The 16312-nt window shown below is 56.8% G+C and overlaps 1 protein-coding gene across 1 annotated transcript in view; it reads left to right on the forward strand.

Moving 5' to 3' along the window:
* Plch2 (phospholipase C eta 2) overlaps positions 1-16312 on the forward strand; it is a 75747-nt gene that overhangs the window by 6746 nt on the left and 52689 nt on the right. Inside the window, exon 2 of the mRNA XM_050153411.1 lies at positions 2551-2817. Within this exon, the coding sequence (XP_050009368.1) occupies positions 2709-2817 (109 nt within the window). The 5' untranslated portion in view covers positions 2551-2708. The remainder of the gene's footprint in view (positions 1-2550; positions 2818-16312) is intronic.

Genomic DNA, 16312 nt, shown 5'->3' on the forward strand with positions numbered 1-16312 from the left:
GTTAGGGCAGCGAGAATATGGTGAGCCGGCTGTTGGGCAGGAGTAGATGAGGGTTTTTTTCTCTCTCAGGGCCTTTTCCCACACAGGGAGCAGGCTTCAATTTCTCCTTTAGGAAACTGGAAAGATGACCCCTGCGTTCTGACATCTTAGAGACCAGGGCTTCCCCCTTCCCCCAAAGGGGCTTCCTGAGCCAGAGTACGCCAGGCAAGGGTGTGGCTGCTCCGTTTCCTGGGCTCTGGCACAGACAGTAGGAGGCACAGGGGGAGGATGTGCAGAGGGACAGGCTGGGGCTTGTGGTGGGCCTTCCTTGTGTTCCCAGGCAGACTAGCGCTGCTCATGGGTCGCCACAAACAGCAGAAACGGGAGCAGTCAGCAACCTCAGAGGATGAGGAGCAGCCCTGAGCGGGCCCTCTGGAGGCTCCTGGAGGTGGGAGCCTAGTACTAAGCCCAGAGGAGTGGGAGCTGCTTGGTCCTTAAAGAATCTGGGAACAGAGGATGCTCACTTCAGAGGGAAGTGTCGACATTCTGCCCTGGGTACTGGACAGCCTCTAGGGACCTGAATTAGATTTACTCACTAATCAGGGACAGGGTCATGTAGACTTCCTTGCCTTGTGTGCAGCCCGGCCCTGCGTGAGGCCACCAATGAGCAGTTATTCGTGGCAGCTGACAGTTCCCAAGGGCTTGAGGTTGGCGTACAGGCAAGAGTCTGAGTGACACCCTAGGATAAGGCGTAGGGTATAGGCCCGAGGGTTAGTTAGGTCCTGTGGCCAGTGTGAAGAGGAGTAGCCTGGTCAAGATAAGCCCCAAGTAAGATCAGCCAAGGATCCTGTCACCCCTGGCTCTCTGTCTATCCTGCTGTCTCCAGAACTGAAGAGCCTGCATAACTGGGAGGAAGGGGTGCCATGGAGGGTAGACATAGTGTACAGTGCAGGGTTGGGAGGGGTCCTGGCTCCAGGTGTAGCGGAGCCATTGCCAGTAGCCGACCTCATGGTCCTCTGCGGCTACGCCTTGGCTGCAGGCAGTCAGCATGGTACTGTTACCTAATTAGGCTTCACGATGCCAGTCTAGGGGAGCCCCACGCCTGGCCTGCGCTCCAACAAGGCGTGTTGAGGCAGAGCTCCGACTCCCTCTGCTACAGGAAGCTGACTCCCAGAGGGCGCCGGCTGGAACGGGAGCAGGAGCTGGGGCTGGTAGCCCCATGGGCTGGTGTCTGAGGGGCTGCTCAGTTCAGCTGCCTTAGGAGGACCTGGGCTGTGTGACCCTATGTCTGTGGGTGAACCTGGAACCGGGCCCAGAGGTGAGGAGCACCGGGCGGGGAGAGGGAAGCTGAGGGTGAGCCCGGGGCTAGTGCACTGTTGGCTGCCCACTGCCCACACTGCTCAGAGCCCGGAACTCTAGGAACCTAGTTAATCTTAGCTAATCTCGAAGGAGGTGAGTCAGGCCGCAGGGCCTGGGGTCTGGGCACGTGGAAGAGGGACGACTCAGAGGCCTGGAAGAAACCAAGCTCTGCCTCAAGGAAGGGCTGAGGTGGAGGCAGGAGACTTCCTTCCCTTGCCTTGCCTATCTTCCCGCCTGGACAGAGTCGAGCTGAGGAAGGTCTCTGCATGCTGGTGTCCACCATAAGTCATGGCGAGAAGCTCCATCCAGGGTAAATCCAGACTTCAGGTGGCCAAGTCCCGCCGATTTCTCTACATCTCCTAAGGAGATGCCGAGGGGGAATGGAAGCCGCTGGAGGGAGTTGGCCCAGATAGCAAATGCCGGATGTGTAGTGAGAGGCGGAAGGGAAAGTTCCGGGCAGGGACTGAGCGGAGACTGGGCGATGGGCTCCAGGGCAGAACAAGGAGGTTCGTCAGAACCTGGGGTGCCTTGAAAACCAGGGGCTTGGAGCTCAGCCAAGCAGGGCTGCCCTGGGCAGACGGTTGCCTGGGAGACCACAGGGGCTGGCCTCCACTCGGTGCGGCAGAATGTGTTATGAGAGGGCAGAGCCTCTGGACCTAGAGTGATGTTCCATTGAGGGGCTGGAGCAGGGATGAGGGATGCCCACACAGGCTCCCTAGGTCCTCCTAGGCCCCTGCATGCCTAAACGTTGGTGAGGAGCTTGGTACGGCCACGGGGCTACCTGTTCTGAGGTGTCCCAGGTACTCTGTCTTGCAAAGTTTGTTTCTATGAGGCTTGCTGGTTTCTGTCATGTCTCTGATGGAGCTCTGTAGAATGTCCTCTGGCAAGCAAGCATTTTGTACACTCCCGAGGGAGTTGGCAGCTTGGTCACAGTATTCTGCCTCCACCTGCTACTCACCAAAGGTGTGGGGCTTTGCAGGCACCCTGTGCCCTTCTTGCTCCAACACCTCGTCTTTGGCTCCCCTGCTACCTGGCTCTGCACCAGCCCTGGTGACCTATTTATTCACAAGTTCCTGAGGTACTGGGCTACAACCCAGAACCCTCCAACAGGGGGAGCTGTGGAGCACACTGCCTTCCCTAGGAGGAGGTAGCCGGACACATGTCCCCCCCTCCCCCACCCCTCCTCACAGTCTGCTCCTTTGCCTTCTCTAGGTGTGTAATGAACTACATTCCTACACTCCGTCTCACCAGGGGACACTGGTGACCCTGAGAGCAGAAGGACCTCAGATGAGTCTCCTGCTGGTGACCAGACCCCTCTGCTGATCCAGGCTGGCTACACCCAAATCCCAGAGAGTCCCCATCCCTCCAGGATGGCTCCCCCGCTGGACAGCGCTGTTGGCCCTGCTTCGTTGCCTGAGGACCCAGGGCCTGATCTGGACAGTAGGCGGCTCTTCCTGGACGCCAACGTTCTGCCTGTGGGTGAGTAAGGCCTCCTTCTTGCCTGATGCTTTTCCTGCTGAGTGACTCTGTCCCCTGAGCCCGGGGGATGGTGTGAGTCCTCTCATGTCACCTGAAGAGGAGAGTCTGCCAGCTTCCCCCAAATGGGTTCTCCCATACCTGGGAAGGCAGCTAATATACACGGATCCTATGCATAAGCAAATTCTTCTCTCTGGCTGGACACAGTGAACTGTATGCCTTACCCGGAACGAAGATTGCATTAACTCCTGGGTGCCAGCTGTCAGGACAGCACGGCTATCTGATGAGGGAAGGACTACAGGTCAAGCGTTGGGGTCTAAAGGAGTGTGGGGGATTCTCTGCTCACCTGTTTATAGTTTGCTGCATGCTCTGTCAAGGGGCGGGCCTGCCTCTGCTTGTGGGTGTGTGTGTGCCCGCGTGTGCCCGCGTGTGCTGCACGTGTTCACGCCACACACTCTTCTGCCCATGGAGCCACATTCTCCAGATGTGCCCGGACAGGCCTCCCCACCTGAGGGTGGGGATCTGTCTGCTCAGTTGTGCGAAGTCCCTGCTCTATCTGAAATGGACACCAGGAAAGGGGGTGACTAGCTGGAGGAAGAGAGGTGAATGGAGCCCTAGCAAGCCCCAGGGTTCCTCCCACAGCCCTGACCCCAGCCTGAGTTGTTAGGTGCACAAACAGGCATGGATCCAGGCGTGACCGTCCCAGGAAGCAGGATCCTGCTCTATGGCCCTCTTTCTTGTGTCTCCGCCTTGGGCTTAAGGTACCCTTGTCACTGAGTGCCCCACAGCCCCTCCCCACACCTGGTTTGCAGGTCTTAGGTCTAGATTGAGTCTGTAGGTAGGGGCTGAAGGTTTTTCTGGAAGGCCTGACTTTCTGAAGCAGTCCTATGAAGCAATGGGAAGTCACCAACTGAGTGGGTGGGACATGAATGGTACTTAGAATATTAGCCACGTGTGGATTGTTCTTAGTTTAACTGAAGCGGGTCTCGGTTCTTTGGGCTAGCACCTAATGTCAGCTCAGATTCCTGTGTGTGTGTGTGTGTGTGTGAGGACGGGGAGGGAGAGAGGGAGGGGTTAGCCAGGTGCACCAGCTGCGTGTACTTGGGGTCTGTTCTGGGGCTGATCCCGGCCCACTGTGCTCTGGATCCTGGGTCAGGTAGCTTTCGCAGTGCCCAGTCATCGTTGCTGTTACCGCTCTTTGTTGCGTCTTGACCTCTTCGCTTTAGCAAATCACAGGAGATTAGACTTCATTTTCTGACAATCTAAGATGCTGAGGCTGTGGCCAGGGCAGATGGGCAGCGTAGGCTCAGGCTCAGGGCTCTGGACAGTGGAGCAATGTTGAATTCCCTTCACGGCCAACATTTTTCCCATGCAGTCTGTCCTATCCCACTCTGGTGTATCTGTGGTAACAGGTTTCATTTAGAGCAATTCACTCCACAGGCTGAGGGATGGGGGTGCATAAGAACTACTGTCTTGTAGGCCAGGCCAGAGGCTTGCAGTGTTGGGGTGTGGCACCAGCTCTCCATGTCCATAGCCCCAAAGCATAGGGGTGCAGTCGGGAGCTCTGAGGCTATTCAGGCCCTGACAGAGTACATCTCGGGCTCTGTGGGCAGCTGCCTCCTGGTTCCTGCACCCCTTCTGCTCCCCATGCCACTAGGGTCGTGGTGAATATCAGAACTTGGGGGTGACTGGTGGGAGAGACACCATGGCACTCCTAGAAGGGACAGAAAGTTCCTAGATCACCTGGGAAACTGTCCTGGCAATCATCCGGAGAGGTGCAGTCCTGTAGACTGGACCAGGGAGGTTGACGGGCTGCTGTCTTTACTTCGGGGGCTGCAGGCAAAAGTCTCATTTCTCTCCCAGTGTGGTTGGCGTTGAGATGGGAGACCCCAAGGGTCTGTCACCCACCTTCCTGTGGCCGGCTCTGCCATTTTCAGTAGATAGGTCCTTTGAGGTATGGTGGGTATTTGGAGTGACCCCCAGTGCTGAGCTAGTGATGCCAAGGGAGCCCCTGCTTCCACCTAGAATCCAGTCACAGCTGTTTGTGTGCTCAGGTGTTGATGAAACAGAAGAGCCCTCAGAGACCGCTTGTCCCCTGCTCACCCAGGTACACAGAGCTGGGCTTCTACTTCATTCGAGTAGAGACGGCCCAGCTGATCCAGGAAGGGGTTGGCTTGCTGAGCGATTGAAGCTGGGATGCTCTCCAGGGATAGAGGGTGTGTGTGCACATGCGTGTGTGTGCGCGCACGCATGCATGTGTGTATGTGTGCGTGCATGTGTGTGTATCCCAGGAATGCTTGCCAACTCCCACCCATCACCTGAAGTGCCAGGAGAATGAGAGCCTGGTCACTGGGGATGCAGGCCAGCTGGAGCATGTCTCCCCGTGTCCCTCGTTAGGCTGAGGTAGGGGAGAATCACAAGTGTTTGTGTGCAGGATGTGTACTCCAGGGGGCTTTCCCACTTCAAAGAGTGTTCAGATCCCAGCTCTCCCCCACCCGGGGACTTCTCCAGCGCTGTGTCAGCCTCGCAAGCTTTTTTTTCTCTTGGCTATGAAAGCAAGTCTTGCTCAGAAGAGCCGCTCTGGAAAGCACAGTGTGAACTGTAAAGAAGCCAGGGAGACTCACCGGTACCATGCATGTCTCCTTTAGGAGGTTTGTGCATGGATTTCTGACTATGGCCCGGTGGAATTTCTCCCACATCAACTCACCCGAATTTTCAGTGTGAACCCATCCTGGGGCTCAGGACACAGCGCTTCATTTTCCCCATCTTGGAGCTGTCTCCTGGCGCCTGATTGTGTGTGTGTATGCATGTGTGTGTGCGCGTGCGTGTGTGCACATATGTGCTTGTGTGTGGAGGTCAGGGATTGGCTTCAGTGTCAGACTGAAGAGTTAGTCACTTTCAGTTAGAGTGAGACGGGGTCTGCCACTCGCTAGGGCGGCTGGCTGGTGAGCTCCTGGGATCTGCCTGTCTTCACCTCCTGCCCGCCGGGATTATGAATGTTTGCTGCAGACCCTGCCTTTTTATGTGGGTGCTGAACTCCTCAGGCATGGCAAGCACTTTCCCAAGTGAGTCACCTGCCTAGCCCCTAATTTGTTTTGCATATACCAGACAAATGCTCTACCACTGAGCTACACTCCTATACTTTTTATTATCTTTTGCTTTGAGACAGGGTCTCGCTGAGTAGCCCAGGCTATCCTTAAATGCTGCCTTGGGCTCAAGGTCCTTCTCCCTCAGTCTCCTGAGTCCCAGAACCCTGGATTTTGATGGCTGCCTTCGGCACCCATGGGTCATCAGCCAGTGTCTAGTACATTTTGAAGTGAAACTACCACCAGTGTTGCTGCAGGGGAGTCTGGCAGCTTGTCCAATTTGGAAACTCGTTTCCAGGAGGCTGTGGGTATGAGGCAGCATTTGATGTCCTCTGGGTTCTTTGAAGTTGAGCTTGCTGAGCAACCGGAGGAGGGGCCTGGCTGAGTGAATGCCAGTGAAGCTGTGTGCTGGCCTGGCCTGGCCTGGCCTGGAACCTGTGGGGTGCCCCATTGCCGGTCCAGCATTAGCCCTGCCGGGTGCAGAAGCAGAGTCTTTTCTTTTTATAAAAGAAATCGCATCTGTCTGTCTGTCTGCACGTGCGAGCATGCAGCATGGGTGTGGGGGTCAGAGGATAGCTTTCCTTCCACCAGGTGGGTCCTGGGGACCGAACTCTGCCTGATAGACTTAGCAGTTAGCATCTTTAGCTTCTGAACCATCTCGCTGGCCCTGGAACCTTTTCTCAAAGGCGGAAGGATGCATGGACTGTCCTGGAAGACATCTGTGACTAGGAACGTGGCCTAATAGCAGCCGCTTAGGAGCTCCCTGGGGCTGGAGGCATATGTGAGTTGGGGTGGAAGGTGGAGAAAACCTTGTCAAGAGAACCCGGAGCCGCTGTGGGATCCTCTGGGAGCAACTGCTGAGCACTGGAGCCCAGGTGCAGTACTTCCCCTTCTGATCTAAAGTGATTGGCTGGTAGCCCCAGCTACCCTTCTGAGGATGAGAGACTGGGAGTCAGAGGAAGCCGCTGATGAAGGATTGGTGGCAGGGGAGACCATAAGCCATTAAAGAGCTGGTTCAGAGACATTACTGCAGGAAGCCCAAGGCGTCCTGGCAAGGTTCCAGCTCAGGGTGGACTCAGTTTGGGATACCTGGCCAGAGGAGTTGGGAACTAGCTGGCCACCTGGGACTTTCACTTTCAGAGTCTCTCACTTTTTTCCCCCAGCCTCCCAGTGAGTGGCTAGGTATAGGGCGCTGGAGCCTCCTCTCTCTCAGGGCACGCCACTGGGCCGAGCCTTGTCCCTGGGAGGAGGGAGAGCTCCCGGCATGTGTGGCCAGGTACTAGGCTATTCTTGTCTCCTTGTCACTGGCCCTGGGGATGTGCAGGAGACCCCGTCCCATCGCAGTGTCTCCCGTGGGCTGGATTTCAGAGGTCGGTGCGAGTCTGCAGAGAGAGGAAGGTATAGGCAGAGCGGTCAAGTCCAGCTAGGGTGTCTGGAAGGAGCAAGGGGGACATGAAGTTCTGCTTAGCCTCCGTCAGCTCTGTTCTCAAGAGCCTGGCTGGGCTCTCTCTCGTCTGCTGAGATAGCTCTGTGGGCCTGGTACACAGTTGATGCTAATGGTTGGTACAGCCTGTTAGCCCATAAACAGTTGGTCCCAGAGGGCAGGCAGTGTGGTCCGTGAATGAAGACCTACCAGTTGATGTTAATGGTTGGTACAGCCTGTTAGCCCATAAACAGTTGACCCCAGAGGGCAGGCAGTGTGGTCCTAACCTCTGGGCGAGGAATCTAGGGGTCCTGCTTTTTCCCCCAGCCTCCCAGTGAGTGGTCAGCAGTGGTTCAGAGTCCTGGTGGGCTGCCACCTCCTCTTCTCTGAGCATGATGTTCTGTTTTGGAGACTCGGGTTCTCCCCTACCCCCAATGTCCTTCCCGTTGCTTAGCTTCCATTCCAGCCCATGCCAACTGGGTGCGGCCATGGCCACCTAGATAGCTCCAGCTAAATGCCAAGCTCAACTTCAGCTCTCTCTGTCACCAAATAGTGCTAACTCCAGCAGAGTCCCTCTGCCCAAACCCATGTTATCCACCCACCCCGTGGGGCTCCTCTGTGCCTCAGGCTCCGTCCATGTTTCCTGTCTCTTCAGCTTCTGCCCCATCTGAAGAGCCCTTAGATCTCGCTCCCTAGCTGAGCAGGGGCCAGTGATCACACCGTCTGCTTCTTCTCCCAACCCACAGATGTACACATAAACATACACATGACCGTGTAACACGCAACATGTTACGCGCACACACACTGAACTCACGACACACGCGTGCATAGTCACCCACCCACCTGTCTTGGAGTTCACCTGCCAGCATCTCACCTGGGTGGCTAAGGGTCTCACTAACCAGCCCCTCCCTTCTCTCTAGCCTCCCTCTGCCCCCCCCCCGCTCTGTTCCACTATCTGCACTAAGCCAATCACACCCCACCTGTGTCCAGAACCCCCTGCTGGGCCCCCAAGTCCCCAAAGAATCTACTATTACAGCTTGGTTGCATGCTTACTTCGCACCAGCCGCCGGGCAGAGGACCCTCCTGGCAGGGTACAGCAAAGGTCAGCCGGGTGCCCTGGGCATGCTCAGAGATCACCTGTGGCCAGCTGTAGAGCAGGAGGGTGATCCCGTGAATGAATGATTAGCCTATCAGAGGGCGCTGCAGTGGAAGGAAGGGAAGGAGGCTGAGTCTTGCAGGTGCATCCTATCCTACCAAGGACCCGGGATATCCTTACCCAGTGTCCAGGAAAGGGATGCCAGGACATCCCTGGCTTGAGCAACTGAAGAAATATCTTCACCCTGAGCTGAGAGTTGCCCCAGCACCATCCATACGTCTCCACTGGCATGGTGGTTCATATTATTTTGAACACTGTAGCAAACCATCAGCCACAGCATCCCAGTCCATGTTTTTGTCCCCCTCCAGGTTGTCCTAGGGTCTTGCAGGCTGGGAGACTTCTATCATCCACCACCCTTCCACCTTCCACCTGAGCTAGAAGGACCTGATGGCTCTAGTCTCAGGAGCACTTTCTCTGAAGGTCCCAGGGGATGGAGAGGCCTAATGGGTTTGCTTCGGAGGAATGTCCAGGATAGTCTTATGTCTGCCTATCTACCTAGGGCTGCTCCTTCCTCAGGCCTTCTTACCAGGGATGCTCTGGTCAGGGGTCTAGGATGGCACAGAAGGGGCAAGGCTGGCTCATGGGTGCCCTATCCTGGAAGACCTAGATCTAAGTGTTGCAGTCCATCAAAGGAAACGGCGGTTTGGGACAGGGTCCCCAGGTTTCAGACACCCCGAGCAAGTGACTTCCTTTCCAGGTGCCTCAGTTTCCTCACAGGAGGGGCCAGTGAGATACCTAAGGGCCAGCAGTATCCAGAGAGATGCCTCTGAGCCTCCCAGGGTTTGGAGGCCTTGCCCTGAGCCAGAGGTCAGGTCACCATGCCCACAGTGCTGGCTAGGTCAGGACTTCCTTTCCTGGGTGCCAGACCTCAGGACTTGTGTGTGGGAAGCAAAAGCTGTGGGGAGAGAGAGCCAACCCTGCACGTTATCTTGATTTCTGATTGAGAACGCGACGTCTTAAGACCAGATGCTGGTAGAAAAAGAAACACATACTTTCTAAATTTAGTCAGTTGAGAATTGCACATTTACCCAATTAGACGTATTGATTTGGCGAGCGTGTGCTTGCTCTCTCAGCGGTGCCCCGGCTGTGCCTCTTGCTGCCTCTCTGTGAGCATCCCTGCAGGCCTGTATGTCCATGGTGGTGACCACTGGCTGCAGTCTAGGTCTCTAAGCCGTGTTCCTGCCCTGAGCCGTCTGTCACATCGAGAGCTGGGGCCTGCTGTCAGCAGGGGAGAGTCTCAGGGTGAGGTAGCGGGGCCAAGCCACCAAGGTGGGACAATACTTGAAGGTCCCCAGAGCCAGAGCTGTCCGGTGTGCGTGAGAACAATGTGCACATGGCTCCCACCTACAAGGAACTCACACTTTTACAAGGAAAATTGACTTAAAACAATGGCAATGCCATGTCCTGGGTCACCGTGAAGGACAAGGCAACCCAGGAAGCTGTCCAGGGTTTGGGAAGCAGGCAAAAAGAATGGGGCGTAGAAGCAGGAGGAAGTCTCTGTGCCACGTTTTGGAGGGAAAGGATTATGATGTAGCCAGCGCCCCAACAGCCCGGTGGGCATTTCAGAGAGGCCAGAAGGCCTGGTTGGGATGAGAGTGAGGGCTGTATTAGAGACCTCAGGCAAGAAGGCTTACTGGGTCACGGGATCCTGGGAGGCTCTTGTGTTTCAGATAGTGGTGGTCTAGGGGGCAGACTGTCTACTCTGGATGCTAGAATTGAGTCAAGAGAACCTTGCTATCACAGTAAGTGCATGCACCTGCCACACTGTGTGTGCGTGTGTGTGTTCAGGTACATACATGTGCATTTGCACATGCATGCATGCGTGCATGACAGGGATCCTGCTTCTAGCAACCCATGTCAGTTCAGGAGGGACCTTCCCCGCTCCAGACAAAGCCATCACTGTCTGGGGGAAGGTGTAAGTGAGCATGATCTGGAACATACTGCCTAGTCCATGTCCAGAAAACAGAGGGAGCTGGTCTGTACCCAGCTCTGGGGATCTCTAAGCTTGGACAGGGGTGCTTGGGACTGTCACACAGAGAAGGAGCCTTTGGAATGGCTGGGGATGAGCAAAGCCCAAGAGGAAGCCCAGCCTTCCAGTGCGAGTGGTTACCCGGACAATACCTGTTACAAAGTTGCAGAAGCCAAGAAACATTGGCACCACAGGTGTGCTCGCAGAAAGCTCCATGGTTTCCCTGCAGGAATCTCATCCTGGCCTGTTTGGCTGCCGTCAGCACTTGGCGTGTACTAGAAGTATCTGCTCGGGCAGGAGGCTGGGATTCAGGCACTCTCAAGACAGTTCTAAGAGCCCCTGGCTTCTACTCACCCTGTCACACTTGATTTATTTTAAAGATTTTAGTTTCAATTGTGTGTGTTCATGTGAGTGCAAGTACCTACGGGGGCCAGAATAAGATGTTGGCTCCCTTGGCGATAGAGGTACAGGCAGTTATGAGCTATCTGATGTGGGTGTTGGGAATCAAACTCAGGTCCTTTTCAAGAGCAATACTGTACTTAACTGCTGAGCCCTCTCCCTAGCTCCTCATGTACACTTCATTTATTCCTCATTTATCCTCTTCTGGACACGGGGGTCCTAAGGAAGTCTATGCTGTCGGGGAGGGAGTGGAAGATGAGGGTGTGTGGTTCAGGCCTGTGCGTTATTATGCCCTGTGTGTGGAAGTGGGTGGAGAGAGAAGTTGCTGGAGATTGCTTTCCAGGAAAGGAAGCCAGGTGGAGTCTGGGGACTATGTGTGCCTTTGTGATCACGGCAGGAGAAGTACAGAGTTGGTATCACAGGCCCCTGGGAAAGAGGTCTGATAATGGCCTCCATAGCAGGGCTAAAGCGGCCTCAGCTCCTGGAGCAAGGCTCCGGTCATCTTTCCTGGTGACGATGTATGGTATGACAGGGGGTTGTGGCTGTGCTAGGAATACCTGGTGCTACTTACCCCAGACAGAAACCGAGCACACCCAGCTTCAGTCAGATGAGGCATTCCAGAAGGTGTCTAACAGAGCCTCGAAAGCAGAGTGTCTTGGGGTTCAGGTGCCCCACAGGTATGAAGTGTCATCTCTCGTGAGTCAGCTTTGGTCCCAGGATCTACGGCAGAGCTAAGGAATCAGAGTGTGGCTTAGGAGAGTCACGGATCTGTAGAGAACAGGGAGTTTGCATCAGGGGAAACTAAGGCTGGAGGGGAGGTCCTGGGCATCTCATAGATCTGTAGGGGCTGGGGCACGAACTCTTTACGTCATTAGACCACAGCCAACGAGTGGAGAAGATCTGCCCTGGGACAAAAAGAACAGACAATATTTGTCCCGAAGGATGCCCTTATAGCTCCATTCCACATGCGTCTCCTGCACCGTGCCTCATCCCGGCTTAGAAACCTGCTCCCGGTATGCAGCAATGGGTCTCATCCTAGATTGATTTTCTCCTGCTGGGTGACATTCAGGGTTTGAGTCTCCTCATTGGGTCATATGCCCTTCTTTGGCTAAGATTTCCCATCCCGTTCTGAACCATCCCAGGCCAGACCATAAAACACAGAGTCCAGGACCCTATTTGGTATGGAAACAGCACAGAATGGGCGTAAGGGCCATGAGCCCTCTGCAGTCTGGGGTCTGGGAGTGACTTGCTGGCAGGATGGGACCCTGCCTGGGCTATAGTTGGCAAAGTGGGTTGACCAGGAAGCTGCTTCTCAGCCCCTAGCCAGAGCATCCCTAGGAGGGCAGCACAGGTGTGATTGGGACATTTTCTCTTGGCCCTTCCCCCTCTGCCTCTCCATCCCTGCTCGCCACGGGCGGGGGTGAAGGTGGGGGCACCCTAGGAAGAAAAGAGCTAGGGGCTACCGAGAAAGCCTAATTTGGTTCCAAGGATCCAGGGCCTGCCTATGCCAACAACTATGGATACCCTCCAGGACCTGGAACAGCAGGGAGAGGCCAGTATTCTGTTTGCAGTCCCCACCCTGGTCCTTTCTCCAGGCCTGAGCAGCGGTTTCCAAGACAGCAGCACCAAGCCCCCTCCCACTCTGACCCAGAATCAGTTCTCCAGAAGGGAGCCAAGGGATGTTCCTATCCAGCTCTGAGGGCCGAACTATTACCCTTTTCCACTGGTCTTGGGACCGTCAGCGCTCTGCATGTGACCCCTGACATTTTGTTTGGGGAGAGGTGACCCAGACCCTCCTCTTCAAGCACCTGGGGTAGACTGGGGGGCAGAGAGCAATGACCTCCCGCTCAGGGCTTTGCTTTGGCAGCCTCCAGATGGGGGAAGCGCTCTCGGCCCCGCCCCCTCTGGTTCAAGGCTCTGGCCACGCAGAGGCAAGGGGGGAGGCTGCGGGTGCATCTTTGCAGAAAGAGTACTTTGGTTGCGGCGGGTGCGGGGCGGGTGCTAGCCCCGCTGTCCGCCCCGCGCCCGCCCGGCGCTCGGTCTCTGCGTTGCGCTTACCCGAGGTTCCACGTTGCGCCCCGCTCTATGCGCAGCGCAGCCTGGGGCCCCCAGGCCCCCTCCCAGCGTGGGGCGGGCAGGGGGTGTGGTGCGGGCGGCACGAGTGACAGCGTGCTCCTCGCGCGGCGCCTCCACGGGGCTCAGTGTCACAGCGCCCGAATGTGCTGCGCGCACAGCCCGCCGCGGGCCACCAGCCCTGGCGAAGCGATGCCCTAGGAACCTTAGCCCGAGTCAGAGCCCGGCCACTGACCACCCAAGTCCGCGCCCTCCTTGCCATCTCGCTGCTGTCAACGCGGAGACAATGGACGCGGGAGCCGCCCCGCAGAAGCACAGTAGGTGCCGCTCCTGTTGCTGCAGACACCGGGCTGGGGCGGGTAGACGCGCGGGGGCGCCGCTGCTCCTGGCCCCGGGTAGGGGCTGCGCTCTGGGAGGGGGGACTTGCGGTTCCCGAGCCCATGCGGGGCTCAGCTGCTTCTTTTCTCCATTTGGGCACCGGTGCGCAGGTGGGATCGCAGCAGGACAGGCAGAGAGAGGTCCAAGGCTCTCTAGGTGGCCTCAGGTACCGGATGAGGGATCAGAGCACTACCCCCTGCAAACTTTCCTCTCCAGGTTTCAGGACGGCGTCTTACTGGGACTGTGATTCTGTGTGGAAACTGACCCCTTCCCGGGTGGGGGTGGGGACGCCCCTACTTCCTACTTGCAGCAGGGCCACTGCCGCGTGAGTCCACCCCAAGTGCTGGATGGACAGCTGCAGCACTGTCGAACACCTCACACATCTGCCTGGGCCGGAGTGGGCTGCACCTGCCCAGCCCCCAGCCTTGGACTCTGTGGGGCCAGGTGGGAACCACATGATCCTGGATGGCGGTGTTGGGGGGGGGGTGGAGAGTTCAAACGTCCACTGTGTGTGGTGAGTCCTGGGGCTCTGGGCCTTCAAGTCCTTATAGGGCGTCCTGTAGGGGATGGAGTACCTCTAGAACTCTCTAAAGGGAGATGGCAAAGAAATAGGCCTCCTCTCCTCACCCCTCTCCCCCTCTCCTCCCCTCCCTCCATCTCCCCTCCTTTCTTCTCTCCTTCCTTCATTTCCAGCCCCTCTCTAGGCTGGCTGGTGACAATTGAGGCATATGAAGTGATCGCAGACTCCGTCCCAAATCAGGCCTTTGTCCCCGATCTTGTTGCGTCACCACGAAGAGGTACCAGTGTACACACCTTGCTTCCTAATGCCCTGGGTTCCGGAGGTAGTGCCCACCATTCTACCCTTTTCATGCCTCGGTCACAGTACTGAAAACATCCATCCAGGGATGCCCACTGGTGTCCCACCAGGACCCCTGAACAAAGAAAGGCTCAATTTAGAAGCTGCAGCTGTGGAGGGAGTCTGGGCACCATGGACGGGAGCAGGTCAGAGGGCAAGTCTACCTTCTGAGCTCTCCAGGGTCCTGGCCCTAGTGACCCCTATCCAGAACCTCTGCATTTACTCCATAGCCACTTTTTCTCCAAGTCCCCGTGAGAAGGGCTGGACTTTAGATAGAATGGGGTTCAGGTGGTAGCTGGCGTGTGCCTTTGGCTTATGTGGGGAGCCCTATGGTCCCATTCCCAGAGGCTTAGCTTCTTGAGGGTCCAATGTAAGATGACAGCTGACCCCTCACACTCTTGGAAAAGGGGAGATTGGATAGTGGATTGGCCTGAGAGTCACTCCACAGTGTGTGCTGTTTGGAGCTCCAGGGTTTGGCTTGGTAGCTTTGATGCCTTGGAGGAAGCTGAGTAAGCCTGGGACTGAGGCAAACACTCTCTCTTCTCTCTCTCTGTCATTCAGTAAGACCAATACACTGCTATTGGGTAACAGCCGGCTGTGGGGTCCAAAAGGTTTTTAGAGTGACGGTGGGTCCTCCACTGGGTAACCCTTCAGATAATGCTTAGGCTAGACCCGTGGCCATGGGCCCCTTGCAGGTCTTGCTGCTTACGAGGGAGAGAGCCCCCCCTGCAGACCCTCCTGGGAATAGGAAGCCCTGGTGCCTGAGGCTCTCAGTCCTACCACCAATAGTTCAGGTTACGTAATCCCCCACCCCACACATGGCTTGCTGTAATCGGCAGCAGCCAGGTTTGACAATGTGAGTTGTAATTGGATTTTAATTTTTAATGCCTGCAATAGATGAAGAGCTATGGGCCAATTTGTATAGACTCAGTTACTCTGCGCCTAACAGGACTACTTCATTAGCTGCCAACTATCACACCCACCCTGCCTCCTGGGCTCCTGGGAGGGGTGATGAGCCTGGCCCAGAGCAAGGGCCGCCGGTGACCCGAGGGCAGTCTGCCACCTGCTGCAGTGGAGGGACTGCCGAGGGAATGGGTTACCTCCTGGATCTCAGTGTGGACTGTGGATGGGGCAGAAGGACCCCTCTCCTGCTGCCTACCACTCCTCCTGTATCCCTGCAGCTCCCAGCTTACATGGGGCTCTGCCTGCCCTTGGCTGCCAGGAAAGGGGTTGCCATCCAGGACCCAGGCATCAGGATGCCCAACCCAAGCTGCAGCTGCCTGCTCTTGGCCAGGGCTCTTGACCCCAGGGCCAGCAGGCACAGGTGGCTTTGGGTCCTCCGGACTCCCAAGTCACCCTGAGAGCTCTGGGTGGGGATGGGAATCAAGACTGCAGCAGGTCTCCTAGGTGCTGTGCTGGGGGGGGCACTGGGGGGGGCGGCACCTGGCCTCCACATAAACTGAGTCTCGAAGAGGAGCACGGTCCTTTCCCAGGGGTTCCTCCCACCTCCCCAGCTGGAGGGGTCCCAGGACGAGGCGCTTGTCTGCGACCGCCCTTTAGATTATTCTTAGGTCTGTTGTGTAACAGGCAACATCGCAGGCAGATGGAGGAAGGGCTCCTGGAGATGTCTCCAGTGGCAGCAGCTAGCCAGCCGGGAGTGAGCTTTTGTCCTTTCTGCCTGCCTAGCACAAAGGGACAAAGGAGACTGCTTCTGCCGCCAGTCCCGCCAAGAGCTGGCCATTCTGGAGAGGGGCTCAGAGTCACGGGGTCTCAGTGCCCCTTGGCCTCCCAGGGCTCCCTGAGTTGAGGATGAACCTGACTGGGAGCTTCTCAGACTCCTGCCTCTGCAGCCTTCGTGCTTACACACGTGCGTGCGTGTGCGCACGTGCGTGTGCATGCATGTGTGTGTGCGCGCGTGTGCGTGTGTGCATGTGTGTGCGCGTGTGCGTGTGTGCATGTGTGTGCGCGCGCGCGCGTGTGTGTGTGTGTGTGTGCATGTGTGTGTGTGTGTGTGCGCGCGCGTGCGTGTGCGTGTGTGCATGTGTGTGTGCGCGCGAGCGTGTGCGTGTGTGCGTGTGCGTGTGTGCATGTGTGTGCGTGCGCGCGAGCGTGCGTGTGTGTGTGTGTGTGTGCATGTGTGTGCGCGCGCGCGCGCGCG

The sequence above is a fragment of the Alexandromys fortis genome, unplaced genomic scaffold, assembly GCF_014885135.2.
Source record: "Alexandromys fortis isolate MF-2015 unplaced genomic scaffold, M_Fortis_MF-2015_v1.1 scaffold_88, whole genome shotgun sequence".
Classification (NCBI taxonomy): Eukaryota; Metazoa; Chordata; class Mammalia; order Rodentia; family Cricetidae; genus Alexandromys; species Alexandromys fortis.